The 25777-nt window shown below is 46.1% G+C and overlaps 2 protein-coding genes across 9 annotated transcripts in view; both read left to right on the plus strand.

Annotated features, from left to right (window-relative positions):
* FHOD3 (formin homology 2 domain containing 3) overlaps positions 1-25777 on the plus strand; it is a 1303582-nt gene that overhangs the window by 611423 nt on the left and 666382 nt on the right. The window lies entirely within an intron of this gene.
* LOC144826843 (TSC22 domain family protein 1-like) lies at positions 15799-18311 on the plus strand. The gene is given in 2 exon segments (XM_078685319.1): positions 15799-17922; positions 17924-18311. Coding segments are annotated over 2 exon segments (2238 nt in total). The 5' UTR covers positions 15799-16072.

Consider the following 25777-nt stretch of genomic DNA (forward strand, 5'->3'; position numbering starts at 1 on the left):
GAGTGGTGTGAGGTTCACTCTGTCACCGCATCATACGTCCAAGTGCCCTTATGTGCTGAACATGTTTGAAGGATGATTAAGACAAGCTCATAAAAACAATGTTGAAGATGGTCCACAGGCTGAGCAAACAGTGGAGGGACTAATTATGAAATGCAAATCACAAATGACGACACAGGAAGTGAGGTCACAAGAAGTGATGCCTTGCCTTTTTAATAATCCATACTTAATAGGTCAAGGGCCTATTTTCCAGAAACCGCAAAGTAACAAGCAAAAAGAAATATGAAAATAGCAAATTTTTGATTTTTTAAAGTTACATTTATTTTCCATATGTCAAAGGTGTTACTGAGCTTCGATTTACTAAAAATGAAATTATATTTAAAGCAGCCATGTGAAGCATGTACACTTCATTCTTAAACTGCTTCTAGGGAGTAATCAACATGTGCTAGGTATATTTTTAATATTAAACTTGCTGTTAAAGTATGTTTGTTTCTTCCTGGTGTTCTTCGTGTACCTCAAAAAGCACTTAACTTCACATTTGCAGTTCATTAAACAATAGAAGGGTTAATGGTAGCAAGTGCTTTGTTCTTGAAATAAGGGATTAAAACATAACTCCTTATTGAGCCATTCCCTCAAATAAAGGTATGTGATGCGTGCTTGCAATGAGAGGTCGTATGATACTCGTTGCATCCCCTTGCCAGTCCTTGGGGTAAGAGCTTGAGGGGTAAGCATAGCATTTTTACAGCTAGTGGAAACACTTGGCAGAAATTTGTGGCCTGGTAAGACATAGTCAATAGGTCTCGCCTTTGGGACATTATAAGTGTTTAGGCATGCAACCGTTGATGTTGCACCAAGGATATTGTGCTGCATAATTACATACGTATAAGGTCCCAAAGTGGATACCTATTGGCTATGGCAATGCTTGTTAATTAATTATGTTGAATATGTCATCTTTTTCTTCATGGCTGGCATATGCATAACTGTAGAACATAAGGTGCACTGTTCACTACAGTAAACAATTGCCGGACCATGCCTTTAGTTGGGAAACATTTATTTTATTTATTATATTTTATGAAACAACTGAACATATGGCCAACAGTCTCTACTTGATGAAACAGCATTTACAAAAGTTGTGTTCACCCCTACGTGCAGGCAACTACATTGCTGTTTAAATACATTTCTGAGAACTGTATTTTACACCTTCCAAACTGCTTCACAATAAATTAGATTTCACTAACCAGATTGCCCACTATTGTCATTTTCAGTAATTATTACCTGTGACTGTGGTGGGTTTACAAGTGAATAGGCTAAACATGGTGTCCCTGCTGATTCCCCTGTTTTTGTTTCTTTCATACACTCATTCAACACCTTTTCATTCATGCCTGAGCAGTTCTCTACTCCACAGGCAAACTTTGGATTAAAACTGTTACCTCAAAAGCAGATCAAATGGGTTGGATCGTGGAAGTTCATCAGATATACGATTTATGTGCAGAGGAAGGGATGTTGGTCCACTGAAAAACATATGAGGACTGGGTGACCAAGAAACTCTATGAGAATAAGTCTGACAGACACAACTTTCAAAATCTAGGAGAGCCCTGGAGCTAATTGCATGAAGGTTTCCACCAGGGTTACCTTCAAAATCTGTGGCTTGTGGCCTCTGTACCTACTTTACTTAAAATTTCGACTCATATCAGGAGTGTGGAATTTAATGAAACATCTACTTGTCCATGGGACAGGATGCTTCATAAACCTACTTGTCTTGTAACAAAATCCACTCATCCCTTTGGTGCCATGTAGTGCGGTGACACATTATGGTAGCAATCTCACGAATAGCCTATTTGATTATGCCAGGACTCCTATTATAGTAGGATTTGAACACTAACAATTCCCTTATTTTGCCACCTTTATGCAGATATACATTCTGGGGCTGGAGGTGGCGCTATGCAATAGTTTCAGGATTGGAATGCCCTTTTGAGTCTGTGCAAACCTGCTAACTTGCTTGTTCTAATTTGCAAAATTTAGGGGTTTTCATTAGCTCATCTCTGATCTTTTCCCATACTGAGACAGGTTGGAAATGTACTCCTTACAAGGGCAGAAGTAAGACTTCTTCTATGGTTGGCGAATAAAGTGGTTGGAGGGAAAGTGAGCTTGTACACTCTCAATGGATTTTTGCATGAGGAAGTCTACACATGCACATTTGCTGGTACTAAAATGCTGTTCACAAATATTTTCTAGGAGTGCTATTTCCTGGCCTACTTTAGAAAATTCTTGTGAATTTATTAAAGCTGTAAATCTACACTAATGCAAGGACATATACCATTGGTGCACTTTTGTGACTTTCTTTAAGAATTGGGTCCCTAATTAGGTGTGGCGTTAATCAACTCCAATTGTTTTTACTAACATTCTATCTATTGGCTGGCTTCACTGTGAGTGACAGCATTCTGCTCTTTCACAAGGAGCATATCAGCACACAAAAAAGTTTTGTTCTGTGCCAGGGACTACTGTGGCAATGTATGTTTTTTGAAAACAAAAAATATTTTAACTGTTTGCCAATGTTTGTTATAACAGTGAGGCCATGGCAGCTCCCACAACAATAATGTTTTAAAAAAACAATGTCAAAACAAAAAGCGCATTGGCAACATCAAAAGCCTGACCACCAATGTCAGACCTATTGGCTTTGTCAGTGCTCATTTAGTTTCATGTTTCCCATAATGCTGAAATTGGTGTTTTTGGGAAATACTAACATTTTACTAAATGATACTTCAAAGAAATGGCACATTACATTTCACAGTAGTTTAGCAAAACTTTTTTTCCTAGTGCATTTTTCTGTGAACATTTATTTTTGAAAGCAGAGGATCTTCAATCTTGCTTTCAAGCTTCTGCAAATGTTTGCATCGAATCAGAGAGCATTCTGGGAGCATTATATGTAGCCTCATATTGTTAAACTTTACAAGCTTGTATACATTGTTATACTAGAACCACTGTTAGTAGTGCAGTCCGAACTTACAACATATCCTTAGAGCGCTCACCCTAATAAAAAAAAGGCTTTGGATTAATAAACCATCAATACAAGTTTAAACTACATTAAAAGAATGACAAAAATGTTACCTTAACTGTAGACAATGTCCTTGCCAATGCAGCCAACAGGTTTTTGCTGCAGGGGCTTGGGCCTACTTGTCCCAAGGACAGACTAAAAATGAAAACTTGCTATCCTTCACCTGAAAAAGAGCGTCGGCATGGGCTATAGGAATTCCACACACTTGCTCCTATGCCTTCAGACTCCCACTCCCAAATCATTAACTTTCTCTTTTACTCAGTATTAATATTCTATTGCTGACATAACAGGTGCTTCAAATCGTCTACACAAGAGCACTGACACAGATGTGTCATTCAGTCAAATCAAACAAAAAAACAGTAACACCCTGAGAAATGTAACTCCTAATCAGAAAACAAACCAAGCTCGACCCGCTAAATGACACTGACACACAAACTAGTGTAGCAGTATTAATCCTTTTGTGGACAGTTCTTCCTCTGCACTAGAGTCATTCCAATGCAGGCAATAGCATTATTGTCCTCATAGGTACAACACTTACATATAATTTAACTCTACCTTGAGGCTACTTCAAAGCTCTACAGGAGAGGAAAGAAGAGAACAGAGTAGAATGGATAGTTAAGGCAAGGAGGGGATACTTGAGTGGGAAGAAGGGAAGATAGTTTAATAAAGCACTTTGTCAGATGTCAGTCAGTCATACAGACAATGAATAAAAAACATTCTTAAATATTATGTAAATCTATTTTCTCAAGAAAACATCTTTTTTTCCAGTAAATACTTTTTGGACAGTTGAAATACTATGCATACCAGTATATTTGATTCAGGCAAGGCAAAAATAAACATTTAGTATCTGGCATTTTATGTGTCAGTGGGGTATGAAAAATGTCCTACATATAATACAAACCAGTCGCGAGTCATTTTTGAAATAAAAACAGAGAAATCTTTTCTTCCACCACACTTTTATTATGAAATTCAAAAATAACTACCTCAACACACAGACACAATTCATCACTTGCCTTTGTAAGATGTTTCGTAATTGTTGAATGTCTAAGAAATTAAGGGGGTCATTACGATGGCAGATGAACTTTAGTCCGTCCGCCATTGTCATAGGGATTGGGACCAGCAGCCTATATGGCGGCAGTCCCTCACGTGCAATTACAATGTGACCACCACTATGGCGGTCACATTGTGCATGTTTACCATTGCAGTGGGTGCTGCTGGCTGCAGCACCCGCCGCAATGGTAACAATGCAAGTTTTGCATTTCTCTGCACTACGTGGCAGGCACCACGTGGGGCCTCCAACATGGTGCAGGGAAATGTTGGGGGGCACCATAGAGACCCCTTAAGTGCAAAACTAACATACCCCTGATTTAGGGGGGCCTGCTATGGCCCCCTAAGTACATCCCCACCAGCCTGTGAATGGTGGTTGAACCGCCATTCAAGGCTGGTGGAGATAAAGCATTCTAATGTGGCGGATGGTGCCTGCTAGGCACCACCACTATTCTAGGTTTGTTATCCGGGTCCAACAGTCAATTTTAACAATTGCCTGTGTCGGACCCGTGGCGGACGGACTTCCCATCCGCCAGCAATCTGTCCGCCATCCTTATCTAGCGGGCGGAGAATTGCTGCACGATGGCGGAGAATCCACCACCGGCAGGCTGCTGGTGGCGGATTCACTGCTATCGTAATGACCCCCTAAGATTGCCTATAAAATGTGTTCCAAAGCCTGGCGCACATCCTTAAAAGTTGTTGTTGTTTTGCAATTGGAGGGTTTTTGGGTTTATTTGGAAGCTGGGAAGTCTCAAGTCCCAGAAGAGGCCATAGCACATCAGGATGCTATGTTTTATGAAAGTATTTGTCACAGATAAATTAACTTGGATTCTGTTCTGTCTTTGTGTGTCATTTCTTGAGGGAACGTCAAGCCACTAGTCGTCTCATATTTGCCTTCACAAAACAACGCATCTGAATGTCAGCCAAACAGCAGGTCAATTTGAAACCAAGTCAAAACAACCCGACCACTTTTATTTTTACACACACAACCCCCTCATACAGAAAATAATGCCATGGTTTGGTAAATGAAATCTTGCTCTTTTCAAGATTCTTAAACAAGCAGCAAGACATTTTGAATGGGTTGTCCCAAACAATCTTAATATTGTTGCTGGATGTTGGAAGAGAGAATGTCTGTGGCTAGAAATTGCTAGATTTCCAGTGTAATATTATTATGATGTGGCCATGGTGTCAGTGCACGTTGATTGAGTGCTATTCTCAATAGTACCAAACCATACTATACATGATAGCTCGGCAGCAGAAATAATGTATATATTCTGATATTTCAAGTGCTCTCACCTGGGCTGTCTCCTTGTCAGATGTAAAAAGCACTGTGTAAATAACTACCCGTGCCATACATTAGTTCACTGCCAACCACCAGGGAGACTTTTTTTTTATTTTCTGGTACTACACAACATATACTAGCTTTCAGTGATGCCGTCTTAAGTGCTTCAGTACCTCGTCCAGGGTAGAAAGTGCTAAATAAATAACGATTCCATACAGTGCCATACAGCACATCTCGCCCTCTACCAAATACATCCTTCCTATTTTCTGGTACTTTACCCCATGCAAGCCTCTAACTGGTGCTGTCTCAGGCAGTTCAGCGTCTTATCAGGAGTAGAAAGCACTTTATACATAACCATTCAATACCATACAGTAGTTCTCTGCTCTCCACTAAAGAAATATGTTACTATAGTCTAATACTTCACTCAGTGACAAGAGATGCCACTGGCACAGTCTTCAGCATGGGGTATTATTTTTTGCAATTGAGGTGTTGCTGAAATTTTGCAAAACTCTGCCAAAGACAACTTTTATAAATAAAATAAAGCATCGCAGTGCTTTTCTTTTTTTTTAATGGTGTATATATGCATATATATGTGCCTTGCACAGTTTTTGTTGTAAATCTCCAATTAGAATGTTTACTACTTCACTGATAAAATACAAATAAATGTATATATGTCTCACAAATAAAAAAGATGGTATTTTCATAATACAAAGAATTTGTAAAGACAAAATTTGCAACAACAAATGCAACTATTAAATATCGTTTCGCCCAAATACTTGCATATCATTTTGTTCTTAAAAAAACTAAACCTTTAGAAAAAACATAAAACAAAAAATTCTTTGTTTGTTCAATGACTTTCACTCACATATTCTTTAACCCAACCACGTTTCGGTATACTTACTCAGTAGTCCATCGAGGCAAATATACATTTAAATATTCAAGCTTGCACTCACTAAGGGCCAGATGTAGGAAGGCAAATACCGGTCGGTAACGGCCGGTTTCGGCCGTTACTGACCGGTATTTGCAGTTTGAGATGTAGGGGCATATGAAAATACAGATTCGGTAATTTTACCGAATCGGTAAAATACCGAATCGGTATAATTACTGAATCTGTATTTTGACATGTAGGTAGCACTGTAATCTGAGCTACAGGGGTTTAAGAATTCTTAATTTACCACCAACTAGAAGTTGAAAACCCTTTAAAAAGCATTTCTTTTGCTTTTTAAACAGTGCCCTGTTGCAGACATACATGCCCTAAAATTACCTACATCCCGATTGCCAGTTCTTAACCGCATGCGTGCGGCGGTTATTTTTGCGCTGTGCGGCGATTTGCAAAAAGCCTCGTTACATGACGAGCTGAGCTCGTCATGAGCATGCGAGCGGCGCAACTCATGACGAGCTCAGCTCGTCATGAGCATGGAAGGGGTTAAATACCGAATCGGTATGATTCGGTATTTAAGAATCGGTAATCTGGGATTACCTACATCTGGCCCTAAATCATTAATCATTCCAATTTCCAAAACATTAGTCATTTACCATGCTTTTTCTCAATAAAAATACTTATTCATTTTCACAATCACCCATTCATTAATTGATACACAAAATTAGTTTTAAAATAATTAGAAAATATATAACTTCCCAAATAGCAAAACGTCGTGCATTTAGCAATGCTATGTTTTCGCTGATGCTGACAACATCGGGTAAAAACATTGCGGAACCCAATAGGTATGAACTGGCACAGCCAAAAGGCGAGGTCTGTTGGCTTTGTCAATGTTTTGTTTTGTAGCATCCATTTTTAGGTCTGTCTTCAGTTTGTTTAAGCCAGGCTTTTTAGCAAGTAAAGTAATTGTGTTTGCATTTCGGTCACACACATGCCACTGTGATAGTTGGAGTGTGCCCTTTAAGATCACACATACACCAGTATGATGCTATCAAACAACTTCTCCTAAATTATTGGATAATTATGGTGTTTCGTATTCTCTAGTTGCCATGTGTTAAAGCTTATGCTCAATACAGTACTGTTTTATTGGTTATGGTGGCAAGCCAATAAGTAACCAAGGCTAAAATCTAGACCTGTTTATTATGAAAACTTACAGTAAAGACAATCGGCTTAGCTTTTTTATTGTGAAAACCATTTGCTAAAATAAATATGGCTTTAACGGTGGATTGTTGTCGCAGTGTATTGTAGGCTGCAGACAGGTATTTTATTTCTTGAAACCTCACAGATTAACAAGAGTTTTGGAGTTTGTCAAACCCGTTAACAAACCTTGGGGGTAGAAGATTTTCATAGTGATAATCCTCATGAGGCCCTTTAAGGAAGAGCTATATGTTGTTTTGCCAACTGCAATTGTGTACATATTTGTAATTTTATAACTGTATTTATGATGATGCTGCCATATGTGCACGCCAGTAGGCCGGTGTGGATAATATCCATTGATCAAGCCAATGGTAAAGGCTAAAGGCCCTATTGGATCTTTGGGAAAAGTTATGCCATATTTAACAGATTTGGTCTGTTTATTATGAAACGGTATGAGAAAGCCAGTAGGCCTCCCTTATTGTGAGATTTATGTGTTAAGGCAATAGGCTGTTCATGATGGGCTGTTATTAGACTGTGGCCAAAGGCTGTAGGCAGGTATTTTATGAAATGGAATCCCACAGATTACCTTTATAGACAAAGGTTTTGGTGTTGGTGACCTACTGGAACAAACCGTTTAGCATAGAAGAGTTGCAGCTTGATAACCCTTAAGCAGTTATTATATGCTGGCCAAAAATTATACCATCTCATAGGCAGAATGATGTAGAAACCACATTTTTGTGAAAGGAAGATCCTGCACGCCTATTGTGACATGTGCTGTACGAAACCGCTCATTCCTATATTCTTAATTGTATTTTAATCTGTGCGTTTTTTTTTTAGCTTTTATGACACAAGTTGTCAAAATGAAGCGTAATGATAATGATAATCCACGTTAGGCTATTTTAGGAGGATTTTATGGTCTTGATCATGGTAATTTTGTACATATTTATTACTGTGTACCTGATGTTTGCCTTGTGGGAAAGCTTATGCTCAATACAGTTGATCTGATTTGGTTATTGTAAGAAAACAAATTATTAATTGGGTGGATGGTAGTCCACTATAAGTGATAAAGTCACTAACCTGCTAGGTCCAGACAAAGACCGACATTTTTTAAGCCTGTGTTAATCCCCTGGTAGCTATGGCATACAGCAGACAGGCTAAAATGTGTTAAACATTTAGAATTACCAAACCACTTAAAAAGTCAGAAACAAAACACAATGAAAATCTCACTCCAATTTACAAACTTAGGGGAGAATGTAAGAAGCAAAATTACACCCACATTCCAAAACTCAAATAAATGGGATCATAGATATGATTTTTTGAAGATTTAAGAGACAAAGCACCAAGAAAAAGTAAACACTAATCATTAACCACTGTTCGTGGGTAACTGGGACATAGGTGAGGTCGTGCCTTGAACAGATTGACTTGAGTGGTTGCTTCCAGCCCTCCAGAGGTCAAGAAGTCCAATACTTTTCTAAGTCCAACCTTTTCAGAGATTTTAAAAATAAGTCCTTCTCAGCACCATCAAGGCTCAGATGACTTAAGGGACAGCACATAGGGGTCAGAACTCACCCAGCAGGGCCACCAGTAGGTTCTAGACCTCTTCCAGTTAGCTGCTCACTTCAGGAAAAAGGCTGTTTGTTGTTTCTCTGTAGCCACACAAGAGGTTAACCAGCTGATCCATAGCGCCCACTTATTTGTCCTAGGTACACGTGGGAGCAGGTCCAGCCCTTCAGGTCACCTCACAGGTCGCAAACAGCTCTGTTCTTCCACAGACTGAGAGAGTGTTCTCAGGCACCCTGGTGATGTGCCAGCCTTGTAAGTATCACTAGCCAGTGGGTGGGTGTGACTCCTGAACACTCTCTAATCAACAGGGCAGAAGTCCCCAGGTGTAATCCTCTGCACTTTTACAGCATATCCTGTTTGCCTACTGCAAACTATCCCATAGAGCTTCAGACTAAGGGAAACCCAAGATAGCATAGTTCATCTACCTTTGGAGGGAACTTGTATGCCAGACATACGCGTGTTTAGGGAAACGATCAGTCCCCTCCGACTAAGACACTAGAAACTAGTTCTGAGGCCAGCTCCCTCGTCGTCTCCCACTGGATTGCTGTCCAATTGGCTACCCTCGACCTAAAGAACAAAGGTTCCATCTTCTTCAGATGTCACATAATAGTAAACTATGGCTTTACCTCCACCCCCTTCAAATTAATGAAGTTCTTGAGACCTCCACAGCAGTGCTTTCTGAGCTGATGTGGGTCACTTGCCCCACAGTCAGCCCAATCTGTCACGAGACTTAATCAATTGTCCTGCTCCAGGAGCAGTTTTCGTACCTCATTGCAGTCAAGCACTGACGTTGCAGCTGCTGGTAGGAGAATGCAAATTAGCCTGCAGTAGCTTCAAGGGAACATGTAACTTTGTAAAAGTTACTTTCCCTAAATATTTCTTAAAATAAATTGGATTTGTAATAAATATTAACAATAATGGTTGAACTGTTTTTCTATCTTGTGCCAAACTAAGACTACATATTTAATATTTTAAATTTAATATTTCATCTTAGTTACATTTCTAACTCTATTAGATATTGAAAAAGAAAAAAAAAACGCCAGTTATTTTTTTTAGGTTTTTGTTTTAGAACTTTAGCCATTGCATGGGTAATGCAGTGTGACTAACAACCATTGGTAAAGACAAAAAGTCCCAAAGGCTCCACCTATTGGCTTTGCCAATGCTTGTTAGATTTAGCTACATTTCCATGCTTCGCCTCACCCATCTTTGGAAATTGTGGACTGGGATGCGAAATTCATCCATACGTTCAACTCTAAAAACCACAGAAATGCACCTGTTAGAGTAATCTTAGGTAATTATAACTCGTGCCCAATGGTAACTAGAACCCATGCCTCCGCCATGCATAGTTTTTTCATCAATAATTTAATTGCACATGTTACAGTGATATAATCAATTCAGGCATAGCAGATGTCATGAGTGATGTTATATGTGTGGTAACCCTTTGCAGGCAGCCAACCACTCGCCTCACATAGCCCTTGGCCACAACCAGACCACGTAATATTTTTTTTAAGTGGGACGCCCTGGTGTTCACTTGAGGCAGCCCACAGCTAAGTTCCTCAATAGGGCTACAGGGTAGAACAAGGGCTCCCATAGCCTTGCCAGCTCCCCTGGTTGCACCCATCATGGGTCCAACGGAAGCAGGCATTGCTCCAAACCCATGGGAGACATTTTCATTTCCTCCCGTGGGATGGAAGCGATCAAAGCATTTCCCTGCCCAAGAACGCTGGAAGGGAAATGTTTTGTTCTCCCATTGAGTGGGAGCAGCTTTCTGAAGGGAAGTAGATGGTGTCTCCGGGGTTGGGGACCGCTGGACACTTATTACATTTTCAGCCCTGGGGGATAGGGGCCTCTTGAAGGCTTAGGAAGAAAGGGCCATATGGACCCTCCCCTCCAAATGTTATATAGCCACAGGGATGCAGTGCTTGGGGCCTCTTGGTGGCTTGGGGGGCACACACCCCCACTCTCTTAAATTAACACTGTGCCTTCCCCCCTAGGGAGGTCTGGGTACTTGTACCCTAACCCCTTATGTCTTTATTTGCATTTTTCCTAGGACTTTGGACCAAGTTCCAATTCCTAAGATCGCAGCCACCACTTTCTAGTAGAGGTTGCAGCCAACCAGATCTCAGGATGAGATACGTCGGCTCCATGGATCCTCTGTGGCTTGATATATACCATTTGGTTTTAACCTTACATGTTCAAAACTACTGAATGGAATTACACCAAACACACAAACTGTTACTGCACCAAGATATAGGCTTCTGCCAAATCTGGTGTAAATCCGTCCAGTTGTTTGGACTGTAACTGTGTCTGAAGATCCTATGGAAAAATGAATAGGGAAGACTCGTTTTGCCCCCCCCCCCCCCTTTTTAGGTTTTGCCTGGCGAAAGCTGCGCTCTGCGCAGCTTTTTCGCGCAGGCGAAAACCTGATGAGAACTGTAGTGGGGTTTGGGTCGGCCCTCGTCATTTATTGGCTGGCTCCATAAATGGAGCCTAGCCATTGGACGAGGGGCCTGTCTGTCAATGCCGGACCAGATTCGGGGGCGTTCCCGACATTCTTTGGCTTTTGCCGACGTCACGCGACGTCAGCCGAAAGCCGGGAACGCCCCCGAATCTGTTCCGGCATTGCCGGCACCCGCCTTCCTGCTCCGGCCGTCTTCTGTGTCTCTCCTTCCCCTTTCCCGCCCCCTCCCAGCAGTGAGTGATGACACAGCTCCTCCCCTCAGTCACGCGTGTAAACAAACGCCTGCATCACTGTGAGGCTGCCGGTGCTTATTATTAGAGTTTCGAAACTAGACAGCCGCTGCATCCCGCTGAACTGCTTGTAGCGTCTCCGCCAGGGAACCACGCACAGGGAGCAACAGACAGCACGGGGGCGGCATTTCAATGAAACTTGACAGAAACAGGATTACTTACAAACCATAATATCGATTGCAGGTAGCTGCGAGGAGTAGGGCATTGTTACATGCTGCAATCCGACACCCAGCTAACCGATTCACTCCAAGAAAGCTGCACAAATACAACATGCAATAGTTGAAGTTCTTCCCCTACCTTCTCCTGTGCGTGCACCCTTTCGTAGGAGAAGCGGTCCCTTCCGAACACAGCGTTCAGCATCTCTGCACTCCCAAACTCGTTCCCAAAAGACAGAAAACTGGAGCGGTCCCAGGACGCAGAGTCCGCTCACAAGCGACTGGGCAGGGAGCGGGGCCTCGTGACATCTGGGAGGGGAACCGGTTCTTGGCAGCTAGATCAAAACCAGTGGCTACCCTCTGTGTTCAGGTGTCACAGTGCTGCTTCCTAGTGCCGCTGTCACCTGGTTTGTCCCGCCCCTTCGCCCGCCTCACGCCCATGCATGACAGGCAGCAGATTAACCCAACCACATGGCTGCCGGCCACTCCATGCGTTGTGCAATTTTTAAAAACCCATGGCAGTGTGTACAGTCCTGCACTGTGGCCGTCTTCAGAAAGCATTCGCCTCCTTACACATGCAGACAGAAGCAGCAGAATTCCGAGCTGAACTTGTTTTACCCAGACAGTGTTTATTTAAAGCGTTTACATTGCAGCACACGGAAGTCTGTCAGCGCTGTCTTTTTCCCACTGCTGCTCACGTTATATATTTCTAACCGTTATTACAAGTGTTGTAGTAGGTGCACCTTTTTTGTGCAGTTATTCGTTCAACTTGAACCGTGCATTAACGTGAAGTAGATTATGTAACCATCGACATGGTTCTCATCAGGAAACGTGTCATTTTCATTTACAGCGATATGCCTGCAAGTCGAATTTTCAAACGATAAATTCTAGCGACCTCTGATTCCGTTGTAAGTGTTGTGGGTCTCACTTGGATACTGCACAAGTGAGGGGGATCATTTTGGGGTTGGGGGTTGACAACAAATGCTGCAGGCAGAGGGAATGTGTCTTAAATTGGTACGGTGGACATGGGGCTAAGTTCTGCAATTGTACTACTGAAAATGGCTGTGACGTCACTTGGTGCAGCAAGAGGGCTAAACACTTAAACGAGTTGTCAACCTGGATAGGTTTTTACATCGAGTCTGTGACTGGCGTTTTAAGTGTAATGGAGATGGCGTTAAGAAGGATGGTGTCTGGACGTGATGGTGGTTTCAGTAATTGCCGCCATGGTTTCAAAGGCCAGCGGCAGCAGGGCTCTGGAGAGGGGCAGGAGGCGGGCTTACGGACTGCGCAGCTAGTACTTGTTAAAAGCTGGAGGAGTCTCTGGAGAGAACAAGGACACCATTCAGAGCGTGGCAGGCAGGGACCCGAGCGAGGGAGGAGACCCGAGGGTGGAGCATCGCGGGAGCTGAGCAGAGGGAGGGAGCGCAGGCACAGAGCAAGGTGCAGGATCCCGACCGGCGCTGACTGAACGACCCCCAGCCATGGCTGCCGCTAGCAGGGCGATGCTCTTCCACCTGACCCTGCACCTCCTGTCCCTGTGCGCCTGGGTGTGCGCTTTCAACCTGGACACGGACGACGCCATCCGCAAGACAGGCGACCCCGGCAGCTACTTCGGATTTTCTCTGGCCATGCACCGGCAGTTGAAGCCGCAGGACCGACGAATGTAAGTCCGCCGGCGTGGTCTATTATGCTGCTAAGTTGCTTGCATTTTTTGCTAAGTTTTAAGGACAGCTGGTGCTGAATATTCTTTTCCGGAGGCGCCGTGTGTGCCAACATGGGGCAAACCTTTCTGGTAGTTTGTGCTAGTTTTCAAAAGTCCCTTGCCCCGTTGCCCCCCTTGCAGGGCTCCCCCCAGCGGGGCGAATGAGCGCAGATGTTGGTGATGCCAGCGCACAGGTTGCAAAAGAAATGGACCCTGATTTGAGTTTTGTATTCCTTCTTCTCGAGCGTGTTGAGTGAGGGTAGCGAGAAGTCAGCTGTCTGCTTCTTAAGTGCATTCCGATTAATACTTGGTTGCGGACGGTGTATCTGCGCCCCCCATAGTTGTAAGCGCTATATAAATGTTACAGTGCGCAGGCATGCCGGCTGCTGTAGATGGCACGGGTCCTCGTTGTACAGGTTGTTGTTGTGGGGGGTCGGATTGGGGTATGCGAAACCCTGCACAAGGCGGGGGCGGGGCGATGGCAGCCAACAGACCCCCACCAGGCGAGATATGCATGACAACAAAAGGCCGCGGGCTCCCTTCACCCCCGAGCAAGGCTGCATTGTCTTCGCACCAGGAAAGGCCCAGCCTTTCCGAAACGAAACTCCATGCAAGGCCCTTCCACAGGGAGTTCATCGTGAGCAAAAGAGAAGCGTCTGAGAGGCTCCGAGCATGTGCCACCGGTGAGCCCTGCTCACAGTGCGTGAAAGCATCCACGGCTTAAAGTGTCTCTTCCGGGTGAGGACAAGTTTACTAGCACACCAAACCTCCAATCATCATGTGCAGGCTGTAGTACAAATGTCCTAACTGTAGGAGGCAGCGTGCACAACCCCCAACCAGTGAAAAGCAAAATGATGTTGAGTCTTTTCCGAAATTCTTGTCAACAACTTAACCTTAAGCGTGCCAAAACCTCCTCTCGTACTGTTTAGTTGTCAGTCAGCAACTTCTGTCCAACTGCAGGCTCCTCTATTCTGACGGAGTCGCTCACTCACCCCTGTTGCCTGCTTGTGCCTCCGTTTTCGTGCCCCTGTTGCCTGCTTGTGCCTCTGTTTTCGTGCCCCTGTTGCCTGCTTGTGCCTCTGTGTGCCCCTGTTGCCTGCTTGTGCCTCTGTGTGCCCCTGTTGCCTGCTTGTGCCTCCGTGTGCCCCTGTTGCCTGCTTGTGCCTCCGTGTGCCCCTGTTGCCTGCTTGTGCCTCCGTGTGCCCCTGTTGCCCGCTTGTGCTGTGTGGGTGTGTGTGGAGGGCTCTGGTGTGGCGCCGCGGCCAGGGTGACTGACGCTGGAATCTGGGGACCACGGTTCGATCCCCGGCTCCGGCGGCAGGTTAGCCCAGCACCATGTGACTCTGGGCAATAGCTCGCTTAATCTTCCCGACGGCCCCCAGCGCCTAGAGACCCTTACGGGTGATTGTGCGCTTTACAAATGTGGACTTCTTCTGTGTGGCTGTGTGTGTAGGAAGCTTTGTGTGGCTGTGTGTGTGGGGGGCTTTGTGTGGCTGTGTGTGTGGGGGCTCTGTGTGGCTGTGTGTGTGGGGGGCTCTGTGTGGCTGTGTGTGTGGGGGGCTCTGTGTGGGTGTGTGTGTGGGGGGCTCTGTGTGTGTTTGTGTGTGTCATTTGCGAGATATAAAGCTAGTGGCATTGTAAATGACAATGCCATTTATTTATGTTAAAAAAAACATAAATAAAAATAATGTCAAGAGCAATGCCAATAGCTCTAACTTTAACAAAGGCAAAACCATTGCATTGTAAATGCTTGTTAGGTTTTGCCTGGCGAAAAGATGCGCTCTGCGCATCTTTTTCGCGCAGGCGAAATCCTGATGAGAACTGTAGTGTGGCTTTGGGTCGGCCCTCGTCATTCATTGGCTGGATCCATAAATGGAGCCTAGCCATTGGACGAGGGGCCTGTCCGTCAATGCCGGACCAGATTCGGGGGCGTTCCCGAGATTCTTTGGCTTTTGCCGACGTCACGCGACGTCAGCCGAAAGCCGGGAACGCCCCCGAATCTGGTCCGGCCGGGCCGCAGGCAAGCGGGAAGTCGGCGCCGGTCTTTCTATGCCAGGAGAAAGGAGTGCAGCTGCCAGCGAGGCCCCGGTGCAGGAGAGCCCCGCCCGCGGCACCCGAGAAGAGAGCCCAGGCCCCGGCAGAGGAAGGACACCGCATGCGCGCCCGCCATCTTGCTCGCCCCTCCTCCTAGCTGCCCGGCTGCCGGTGACCCAGCATCCCCGTGCCTGACCAGCAGCAGGAGAGAGCCCGGGAGCGGAACCCGAGGCACGGCAACATGCAGCTGCCGCCGCCCGGCCACCAGTGATGGACCTGCTCTGCTGTGCCGCCCCGTCGCGCCTGAACATCTCCCCCAGCCGGACCTCGGCTCTTTCCCTGTGCCCCGGCCGCCCGCAGCCTACTGCGGCCTCTTAGTGCAGGGGCGACCCGCCCTCTCCGGGACACAATGCAGCAGCAGCCCGAGGCCCCACCTGAGGTGAGGAAGATGGCGCAGCAGGCGCCCGCAGTGCCCAGGAGGGGCAGCGCCGCGGGAGCCGCCTCGGGTGGCCAGCTGAGCTTGGACGAGCCGCTGCTGGGCCCGCAACCCCCGCAGAGCCTGGGCCTGCAGCCCCCACTTCAGACCACTGGGCCCAAAAAGAAGAGTGGCTTCCAGATCACCAGTGTGACCCCGGCTCAGGCCTCGGCCAGCCTGAGCTCTAACAACAGCATCGCCGAGGACACGGAAAGCTACGACGACCTGGACGAGTCACACACCGAAGAGCTGTCCTCCTCTGAGATCCTGGACGCCTCCCTCTCCCGGGCTACGGACCTAGGTGCGCCGGGGCGCAGCTCATCCGAGGAGACCCTCAGCAACCTGCAGGAGGCCGACACACCCGGGGCGCTGTCCCCCAACCAACCGCGCCTGCCCGGCCTGCCCCCTCCTCAGCCTCATCCGCTGCTCATCAATGGCATTGCCGGGCCCCTGCACCCCGAGCCCCTGCAGCCTCCTGCCGCTGGCCTGCCCGGGGGCATGGCTGGAGTGAACGTTAACATGATGAACAACCTCCCTGGAGCTGTGCACGTAGCCCCCCATCCGGCCTCCGGGGGCTCCATCGCACAGGTGGCGCAGGCGGTGGCGGCCGCCGCGCTGGGCTCGGCCGTGGGGCAGCAGCCGCAGACTCAGCCCCCTCCCCCCGCAGCTGCCGCCACGGCGGCGGCCACATCACGGTTCCTGGTGGTGAAGCTGGACTCTAGCTCTGAGCCCTTCCGCAAGGGCCGCTGGACTTGCACCGAGTACTACGAGCGGGAGCAGCCTGTGGAGGCCCCTCACAGGGTGGTGGAGAGTGTGAGGCAGGCAGCCGAGGAGAGGGACAGCACCAGCGAGAGCTCGGCCAGCAGCACTCTGAGCCACTATACGGAGAGCGCTGGCAGTGGTGAAGGCACCGGCCTGCAGCAGGGGTACTCGGAGCCCGGGGCTCAGTGTGCCAACTTGCCAGCACAATCGCACCCGCCTGAAGGCGGCTATGGACAGCAAAAGCAGCGCTACCAACCTCCATTGAACCCTTCGGCTGGTCATAGTATGGGGGCCGTGCCTTCACTGCACCAACAGCCCCCCTATTCACAGCCTGTGCAGACTCTACCCCAGCAGCTCCACTATGCAGCCCAGCAGCAGATTCCCTCCGCCCTCATCCCTCAGAGCCATGCCATGTCGGCTGCTCAGACTACTGTTACAGGGAGCGTGGCTGATTACTTGCAGCACCCCCATAAGCTGCAGACCACGGTAGTGTCAGGACAGCCAGGGCTAGCGGCCCCCGGTCACAATCTGTCGGCACACATGCAATCCACAGCTGCACAATCCACAGCCTCTGCTATGACTGCTGCACATGCACCCACGATGATGCCCACGTCAGTGGCCAGCAGTCAGAGTGTGGCCCAGCAAATAAATCTTCCCCCCGCAACGCCTGTCAGTCACAGCTTGGGTCAATCCTTAAATCTGCCCACTGTGTCGCAGTCCAGTCATAATGTGGCAGTGGGTCAGCACTTGAATCTGCCCTCCACGGCGCAGCAAGCACCAACAGCTATTAACCAAGGAATTCCCTCCGTTATGCAGCAGAGTGCCCCCACTCTGGCTACACCTCTCCTGCAGCCGCTTCAGCCCCAGGGGGTGCCGATGGGCCCTCAGGGTCTTCCTCAGCAATTGGTCATGGCAGCGCAGAACACCCCCGTTTCCGCAAAACCCCAGGGTCAAGGATTGGAACCCGTGCTTCAAGGAATGAGTAATCAGCAGATCCCGGCCGTCAGCCCAATTCCCCCTGCCTGTTAGCCAGATCAACTTGACAGCTTCTGCTGGTCTGGGCCCTGCACCTGTCATGTCCCAGCCCCCCACTGCACACAACGGGGCTCAGGGTGTTGCTCACCATCCTGCCAGTGTACCGGTGTCCCAGCACATGCCACACCAGATACCTCTAAGTTCTGCTCAGTTCTTTGCGCCATCGCTCATCCAGTCAGTGGCAAATCAGATCGCAGATGCAAGGCGTCTCATGGAGCACTCGGTGGCCGGTTTGCCGCAGTCAATCATCGCCGAAGGCATTTCAGGAATAGGCGGTTCATCTTCCTTGGAAGGGAGTGGTGGCAGTCTAGCGGGTCCTGGTCAGCTTCTTCCATTGAAGTCGTTACCTCTGGTCGATGGCGAGGATGACAGGTAAGGTCATGTGATGGCCTCTGGTGTACCCCTTCCCTTTCATAATTTGTTTGACTCGGTGATGGAGTGTCCTGTGACTTCGAAAACACTCTCCAGTACTCTCCTTTTGTACCTGCTGTTCTGTGCTTACAGTATTGGGTGGAATTGTGCATCTTGCTATGCATCAGGGTTTAATTTTGTAGATCTGAACCCTAATGTAATACTACTATGTTATAAAAGAATTATACACCGGTGAACTTTGGACAGCACTTTTTGGATGGCCTTAACTCCACTTAAACTGCATTTAGAAACTGTGTGTCTTAAAGCACACGTTTCCGTAACAGCAAAGTACTGCTGTGTGTTTGTGATGCGACACAAACTTTCAGAAGTAAAGTGCAATTTGGAGTTCATGTGTTAGATTGCAGCTCACATTTATTTAATGTATTTCTGTAGCGCAAACTTCAGCACATGGGCACCAGAACACTTTTGAACAATAAAAAAAGGAATGTGTTCACAACTGCAGTAGACGGAGAAAGTAATTTTGATATTCTCGAAGAAAGGTGAAGGCAAAGAAGAGTGGAGACCTGTCATAATTCTTGGTGGTGAATATTCCATGCTCACAAAACAGCTGAAGATGTGGTTTGATTTGATGTTATTGGTCTCGATTCACAAAGGGGGCTTGCAGTGTGTGTGGGGGCTTGCAGTGTGTGTGGGGGCTTGCAGTGTGTGTGGGGGCTTGCAGTGTGTGTGGGGGCTTGCAGTGTGTTGGGGGCTTGCAGTGTGTTGGGGGGGGGCTCGCAGTGTGTGGGGGGGGCTTGCAGTGTGTGGGGGGGGCTTGCAGTGTGTGGGGGGGCTTGCAGTGTGTTGGGGGGCTCGCAGTGTGTGGGGGGGCTCGCAGTGTGTGAGGGCTTGCAGTGTGTTGGGGGGCTTGCAGTGTGTTGGGGGCTTGCAGTGTGTGGGTGTGTGTGTGGGGGGCTCTGTGTGGGTGTGTGTGGGGAGGCCTCTGAGTGTGTATTGGGGGGGCTCTCTGTGGGTGTTTGTGTGTGTCATTTGCGAGAGATCAAGCTAGTGGCATTGTAAATGACAATGCTATTTATTTATGTTAAAAAAAACATAAATAAAAATATTTTCAAGAGCAATGCCAATAGCTCAAACTTTAACAAAGGCAAAACCATTGCATTGTAAATGCTTGTTTTCCTTAGCCCCCGATGGACTGATCACCCCTAATCTTTCCATGTGCAAACTTGTCAAAAAGTAGCACTTTTTTGGATGGTTTCATGGAGATTCGTCAATCACCACCAACGTTATTAGCAACACAAAAAAGGCATTTCCTGTGGAAACACGATCTTAACTGTAACTACCCAGTAAGACTGCCAGATAGAGCAGTGGCCAGGGCAGCTCAATGGCTTGCTGCTATGAAGCCTAAATACTTACATTATGTGTCTGTGGAATCAGAGAGAGAATATTACGGACTGAATTCCACAATCTTTGAGTTCTGAAAAAATATGTGTTGTTTTTATGCTTTTTCCCAACAACCTGCGAAGCACTGCTTTGGTTTTCAGTGGACTCGGACTATTTATGTAATATTGATTGTTTCGACGTAGCACTTGCATTTTTTTTGCCATTTAGTAGAGCTTGCATATCAGCTGAAGCTATTAGATATGTCAGTGGCACTCAATGTATCAACCTCAAAAGGATGGAAGGATGGAGTTGACCCTACTGAGATTTGATACCATTGACCTGCAGTTTACTGAGGGATCTCAATAGCAAGACTTTAGTCACTACCTGTCTCAAGGGTATATCGACATGTAAAAATATTTCTGTAAATTATTGTTAAGAAAAGTTCTCAAGTGTTTTCCTCTCCTTTAACCCCTTTTATGGAATGTTTTGCCAGCACCTGCAAGTAAAATGGCCCAAAATAGACTATAACCGCAGCAGTAATTAAAATTCCTCAGCTTTATTTAAAGTGACTAAAAAATACATTCCCTTCGTGTTTGCCTTGAGCTTTTCCTTTCATGAATGAGTGTATTTTTAGATGCATTATGTTTCCCTTGCTTGCTATTGGTTGAAATCCCAGGAAAATGAACACGCGGCACCGCATTTCTCAATTAATTTATTGCCATAGGCAAAGAAGTCGATAATGATTTTTTTAAATACTAAGGCACATATTATACAAGACAGAACAAGCTACACTTAAAAAGTGCAATAACTGAAGAATTAGATGTAAGTAGCTATCATCTAGAAAGTGAGGCAGGAAGGTCACAGTAACAGTAGCGGCTCCTGGAGGGAGTGCTGCAGGGCGTGCGCTGGAGTAGCAGGGTGTGTGGTAGTAAACTACGGCATACGACCGAACGGAGGTAAGTAAACAAATAAATAAATAAAACAAATTTTGTTGCGCACGCTGCACCGCATTTGGCAATGCAACGCGCGCTATGAAATTTTATTTATTTATTTATTTACTTACCTCTGTTCGGCCATATGCCGTAGTTTACTACCCCCCACCCTGCTCCTCCCCCGCCCTGCCCTGCCCCACCGCCCGCAGCACTCCCTCCAGGAACCGCTACTGCACAGTAAAGGTGATAACCGAACCATCCTCCTTGGAATGGAGGATTCGGTTATCATGCTGTAACTGTGTTTTGGACCTATGTAAAACACTATATACCATAACTGAAGTCACCCCGCATGTAATGGTCTAGCACAGTGGTTCCCAAACTTTTGACTCCTGAGGACCCCTATTGAGTCACTACTGGAAGCCGAGGACCCCCAAACAATTTGTACGATTTAAATTTCAAACATTAAAACAGTAGTTTGAAAAAAGAAAACACACTTGTGTACACCAAACAAATACTCGAATCTCTAAAGATCTTAATATTGTACATAGGAAGAATTAGCAAAATCGAAAACTTTTAATGGAATGGGTAGTGCTGCATCTCGGCGACTATCTTTTTAATATTTGGTTCTAATTCGCAGAATGAGGCTCCTGCCAGGACTAGACTGGAAATCCAATGCAGCCCTGGCAAATGTCAGGCCAGTCCCAGTACTAAGGGGCCGATTAGGATGGCGGACGGACTTTGCCTGCCCGCCATCCCTGTGGAAAACGGGACCGTCCGCCACGTGAGCGGCAGTCCCTCCATGCCAATTATGATGCGTCCGCCACACTGGCAGGCGCATCATAAATTTTTAACATTGCGGCGGGCGGTGCTTTCAATGTTAAAAATGCAGGCATGCATTTGCATACACAAAGCGGAAGGCACCACGCGGTGCCTGCCGCTTTGTGTATGCAAATGCAGGGTGGTACCACAGGTACCCCCCATGTCCACCCCTCTCGCCTTCACCATGGGGGCCCACAGGGAGCCCCCAAAGTAAAGACCACATGCCGTGGGCATCTGCATGAGGCCATCCTAATATGGCTGGCGGTGTCTGGAAGACACCGCCAGCCATATGAACCCTTTTCCGCCCCGGCCGCAAGGCGACCGGGGCGTAAAAGTGGCGGACGGTGTTTCCGTCTGCCGCTGTCCCGTCCGCTATTGTAATATGGCAGGGGGGAAATAGGCGGTGGCCATCCGCCCGCCATCCTAATCGGCCCCTGAGTGCAGTGAGTGAGCCTGGCCACTGCAAAGCAAACTTTGAGGGGCGCCCCCACCAAGAAAATATGGGGAAAAATGGTGCATTTTGCAATACATTTGTCATTATATATTGAATTGTATTTGCTTTTAAGGCATAGTAAATGATAACCTCACTATGCACCAATAGAACAATCTTTTAGGCGCTCTTCTATGAATCCTCACTATCACTCCAACAAAAGTGCCTCTCTTCTCTCAATAGCCCCGCTGTCACATGTATTTCATTTGTTTTATAGCATCTCTCATACAAGTGAAGGTGTCAGAGCACTTTACATCACACACATACAGTGACAATAAATCGTACGTGTGTAAATCAGTGTATAGAAAATGTTTTGTTACATAAAGGGAACATTCACATGTCATCCATACAGGTGAGCATTTTTTCCAGAGTGCTTGGTCTGGAAAAGCACAAAATCTTGATTCAGAATGTAACATAGTGGTTAGTTTTTACTTTAATTATAACAATTTATTTCTACCCAAACCTTTTTGGCAATGTGAGAATTGTGAAATGCTGGGGAAAAAAGATAGCATACTAACGTGTACCATGCAGTTTGCATGCTGCTGTTTGATGGCAGGTCATAGCTGAAGGTGCTGGATTATGATTGTAACTGAGACTGCACAGTAACAAAAGAATCTCTGTGACAAAGCAGTTACCCACTGAGCTGTGCACATAAACAACAGTTTTTCTTATATGCATGGTACACATTCTTTGCAGCAGGCATGTTAACCCTCTGAGCTATCTTAGATGAGTTAAACCTGCTACTGAACAAAACACGCATCTCTCCCCAGCAGGTACATTAATCACTCGAGTTATCTTGACACTTTAATTGTTGCCCAAAAACAACAGATTATTCAAGGAACTTTTAAGTGCTTTTTAAACTGCGGCTTGCGGACCCCATGGGAATGTGTCACGGACCACTGGGGGTCCGCGGACCACAGTTTGGGAAACACTGGTCTAGCAGGTTGAATAATTCATTGCATATCTGAGTGTTGTGTTTTTACCTGATAATTGACCTGTGTGAAAAAAGAGTTTTTGAGTATTGTCATTTAATTATTCTTTGGCCCATGATGAAGCAGCATTTGCAGTCGTGAAACTTGTGTTGGGCCATCTTCCTGTGTGAAAGAAATTTAATATGTGGCTAAAACATTTTCAGTAAAGTAATCAAAATAATTGAGGAATCGTCGTATTTACCAAAAAACAGAAGAGTTCTCAAACTCTCTCTGTTTGTATTTCGTAGAAGGCTGTAGCAGAGGGGTAGGCACTGCCACATCTTTGAGATTGGATCTGTATGATCTATAGAGCCTCTTCTCACCTCAATACCAATACTTCAGGTGCTCTTTGGGGCTGCTTTCTTATCAGTGTCAGTTGCTTGCTTCTTATTCAATGGATTTCCTTCCTCTTCGTGTGTGTGTCCCTTTCATGGAGCACAGCTTCTTTGCCATCCTTTTGGATGTATGACGTTTCAACGCATGCTTTTACCACGCATGCCTTTACAACGCAGGTTTTACAACGCAAGTCGTTACAACGACTTGCGTTGGGGGGCGCTGGATAGTGAATAGTTTAATTTACTATTCCAACTCCAGTCCCCGTGGATAGTAGGGAAGGTGTTGGATAGTAAATTCAACTATTCCCTATCCTAGAGCGCCCCCAGCGCAATGCGTTGTAATAACTTGCGTTGTAAAAGTTGCGTCGTAATGGTAGTGCGTGGTAAAAGTTGCATTGTAAAGGATGTTCCCCCATCCTTTTGATTGGATGACTTGTATTATTTACTGCTTACATTCAAGCAACAATTTTTTTCTTTTTCGCTTAGCACTCACTAGGACTCCATGTTTTTCTTGCTATGCCTCATATTCTACTTCACCCATCAACTACCTGTCCCCCAGTGTGCTCCTTTTTGCTACCTTCTACCTTCCTAAGCGTGTCACTTGCATCTCCCCTTCTCCCTGTCAGGCTTTTTTGCATTTATTTATTTTTTCCTCCCTCCCCCCTTCAAGTGCCTCTGTTGTCCCCTCGCCCTACCCCCCTCCTCCATCGCCATGCCACGTTGGCGTCTTCCCATACCTCCCCCTCCATTGTTCCTCTGACCCTCCAATCCTGGACTGACCGCTTTATCTTTACATTCTACTTCATGTCTCTTTCAGTACGCCACTCTGCCTTACCTCTCTCATATCCTCATCTTTCCACTACTGAGTGTGTCTTCCTCTAGAGCTCTACCTCACTGTTCCTTCTCTTTATTTCAACTTTATCCCTCGCTTCTCTCTCTGCACCTCACTTCTCTGTTTCGATCTCATCTCCTTGAATTTCTCTTCCATCTATTTCGCCCCCTCACGATATCATCCCTCTTTACCTTATGTCTCTATTGCTCTCTCCATCTGCAGTGCATCTCTCCCTACCTCTTTCATTCCTCCCTCTACCCTCACCAATATCTATCTCATTTCCCTCTCTCGCTCACCTCTTTCTCACTACCTAACCTCTCAATTAACCTTACAACTCATCTGCTACCTCACCTATCCACTTCTCCTCTCTCTTTCTACATATGTTCACTTTACTTCACTTTTCTTATTAACTTACACCTTTCTTCGTGCCTCACTTTCTCAACCTCTTTTTTCTCATCTATCATTACATTCTGTCTCCCTCACATATCTCTCTGTATCTCCTTGTCTGTTCCAACTTAACCTCATCATTCTCTCTCAATTCATACATCTCTTTACCTCGCATCCCAAATACCACTCTTCCTTCCTCGCCATTCTCTCTCTTTCTTCTTCATCCTTCTCTCCATACCACTCTATCAAGCTCAACTCTCTTTTTCTACCTCACCTCTGTCTCTGTACTCCACCTTTTTTCTGTCTACATCCCATGTCTCTTTTCTTCATTGTTCCATGTTTACAAGCCTGGCTACTCTATTTAGTTGATCTGTTTTGCTTTGGTCACTTCTCTACCTGTCTACCTCCTGTTTTCTCTCTCTTCCCCCTTGCTAACTCACCTCCTTATCTTACCCCTCTCAATACATTGCCCCTCGATGTGTCTCACTCCTGTTCCACTTTTTATCTTTCCGTTTCCTTATCTCAAGCTCTATGTAGCTCTAAAAGCTTACCTATGTCTCTACCTTTCTTTCTCTACCTTTCTCCTCCTAATTTCTATTTTTGCCTTTCTCAGTGCCTCACCTTTGCCTCCTTTATCTTATGTGTCTCCCCACTTCACACATCTCTCTACTTCATTTCTATTTCTACCTCTCTTCTCCCTCTACTTTACTTCTCTCACTATACCATCCTCTTTACTTCTTTGTTCTTCTACTACCTTCTGTCCTCTTCCCAATAATCTTGCTCAGCAGTGCCAGAGGTCACCTTCTAGCCAGAGAGGTGTAAACATAAAACAAGCTTTTTCAAAGGCAATAGGTCTTCCTTCTGTGGCCTATTTACTTTGCTAATGGTTTTAATCATCTCTGAAGTTGTGTAGTGTGATTAAGGTTAAAAAAGACCTTTGACACGGTTGCCAGTATCATTTTGTAGGTCCACACCATGCATGTGGATGCCTACAAAATGATATGGGTGCATTTTTGAAATATTTGAGTTACCACAAGTTGGATTGGTAACTATGAGGAAAGGAAAGCGTGCACTTTTTTTTTTTAAGTGAGCATTGAGGGGGCGGCGGAAGCAACGGCGGGGCTGAAGCAATACGGGGAAGAATGGTGGAACATGGAAATACCATGGTGGAGAGCAGGGCGAGGCCAAGAAATACTGGGGGGGGGGTAAGATGAAGAAGCAACACAGAGGTGGGAGGGGTGTTATAGCAACACGGGGGATGCAGGAGAAACAGGAATGGAACACGGTTTGGGAAAGCAACATGGATGACGCGGGTGTGGGGAAG

Source organism: Lissotriton helveticus, chromosome 4_1 (genome assembly GCF_964261635.1).
Source record: "Lissotriton helveticus chromosome 4_1, aLisHel1.1, whole genome shotgun sequence".
Classification (NCBI taxonomy): Eukaryota; Metazoa; Chordata; class Amphibia; order Caudata; family Salamandridae; genus Lissotriton; species Lissotriton helveticus.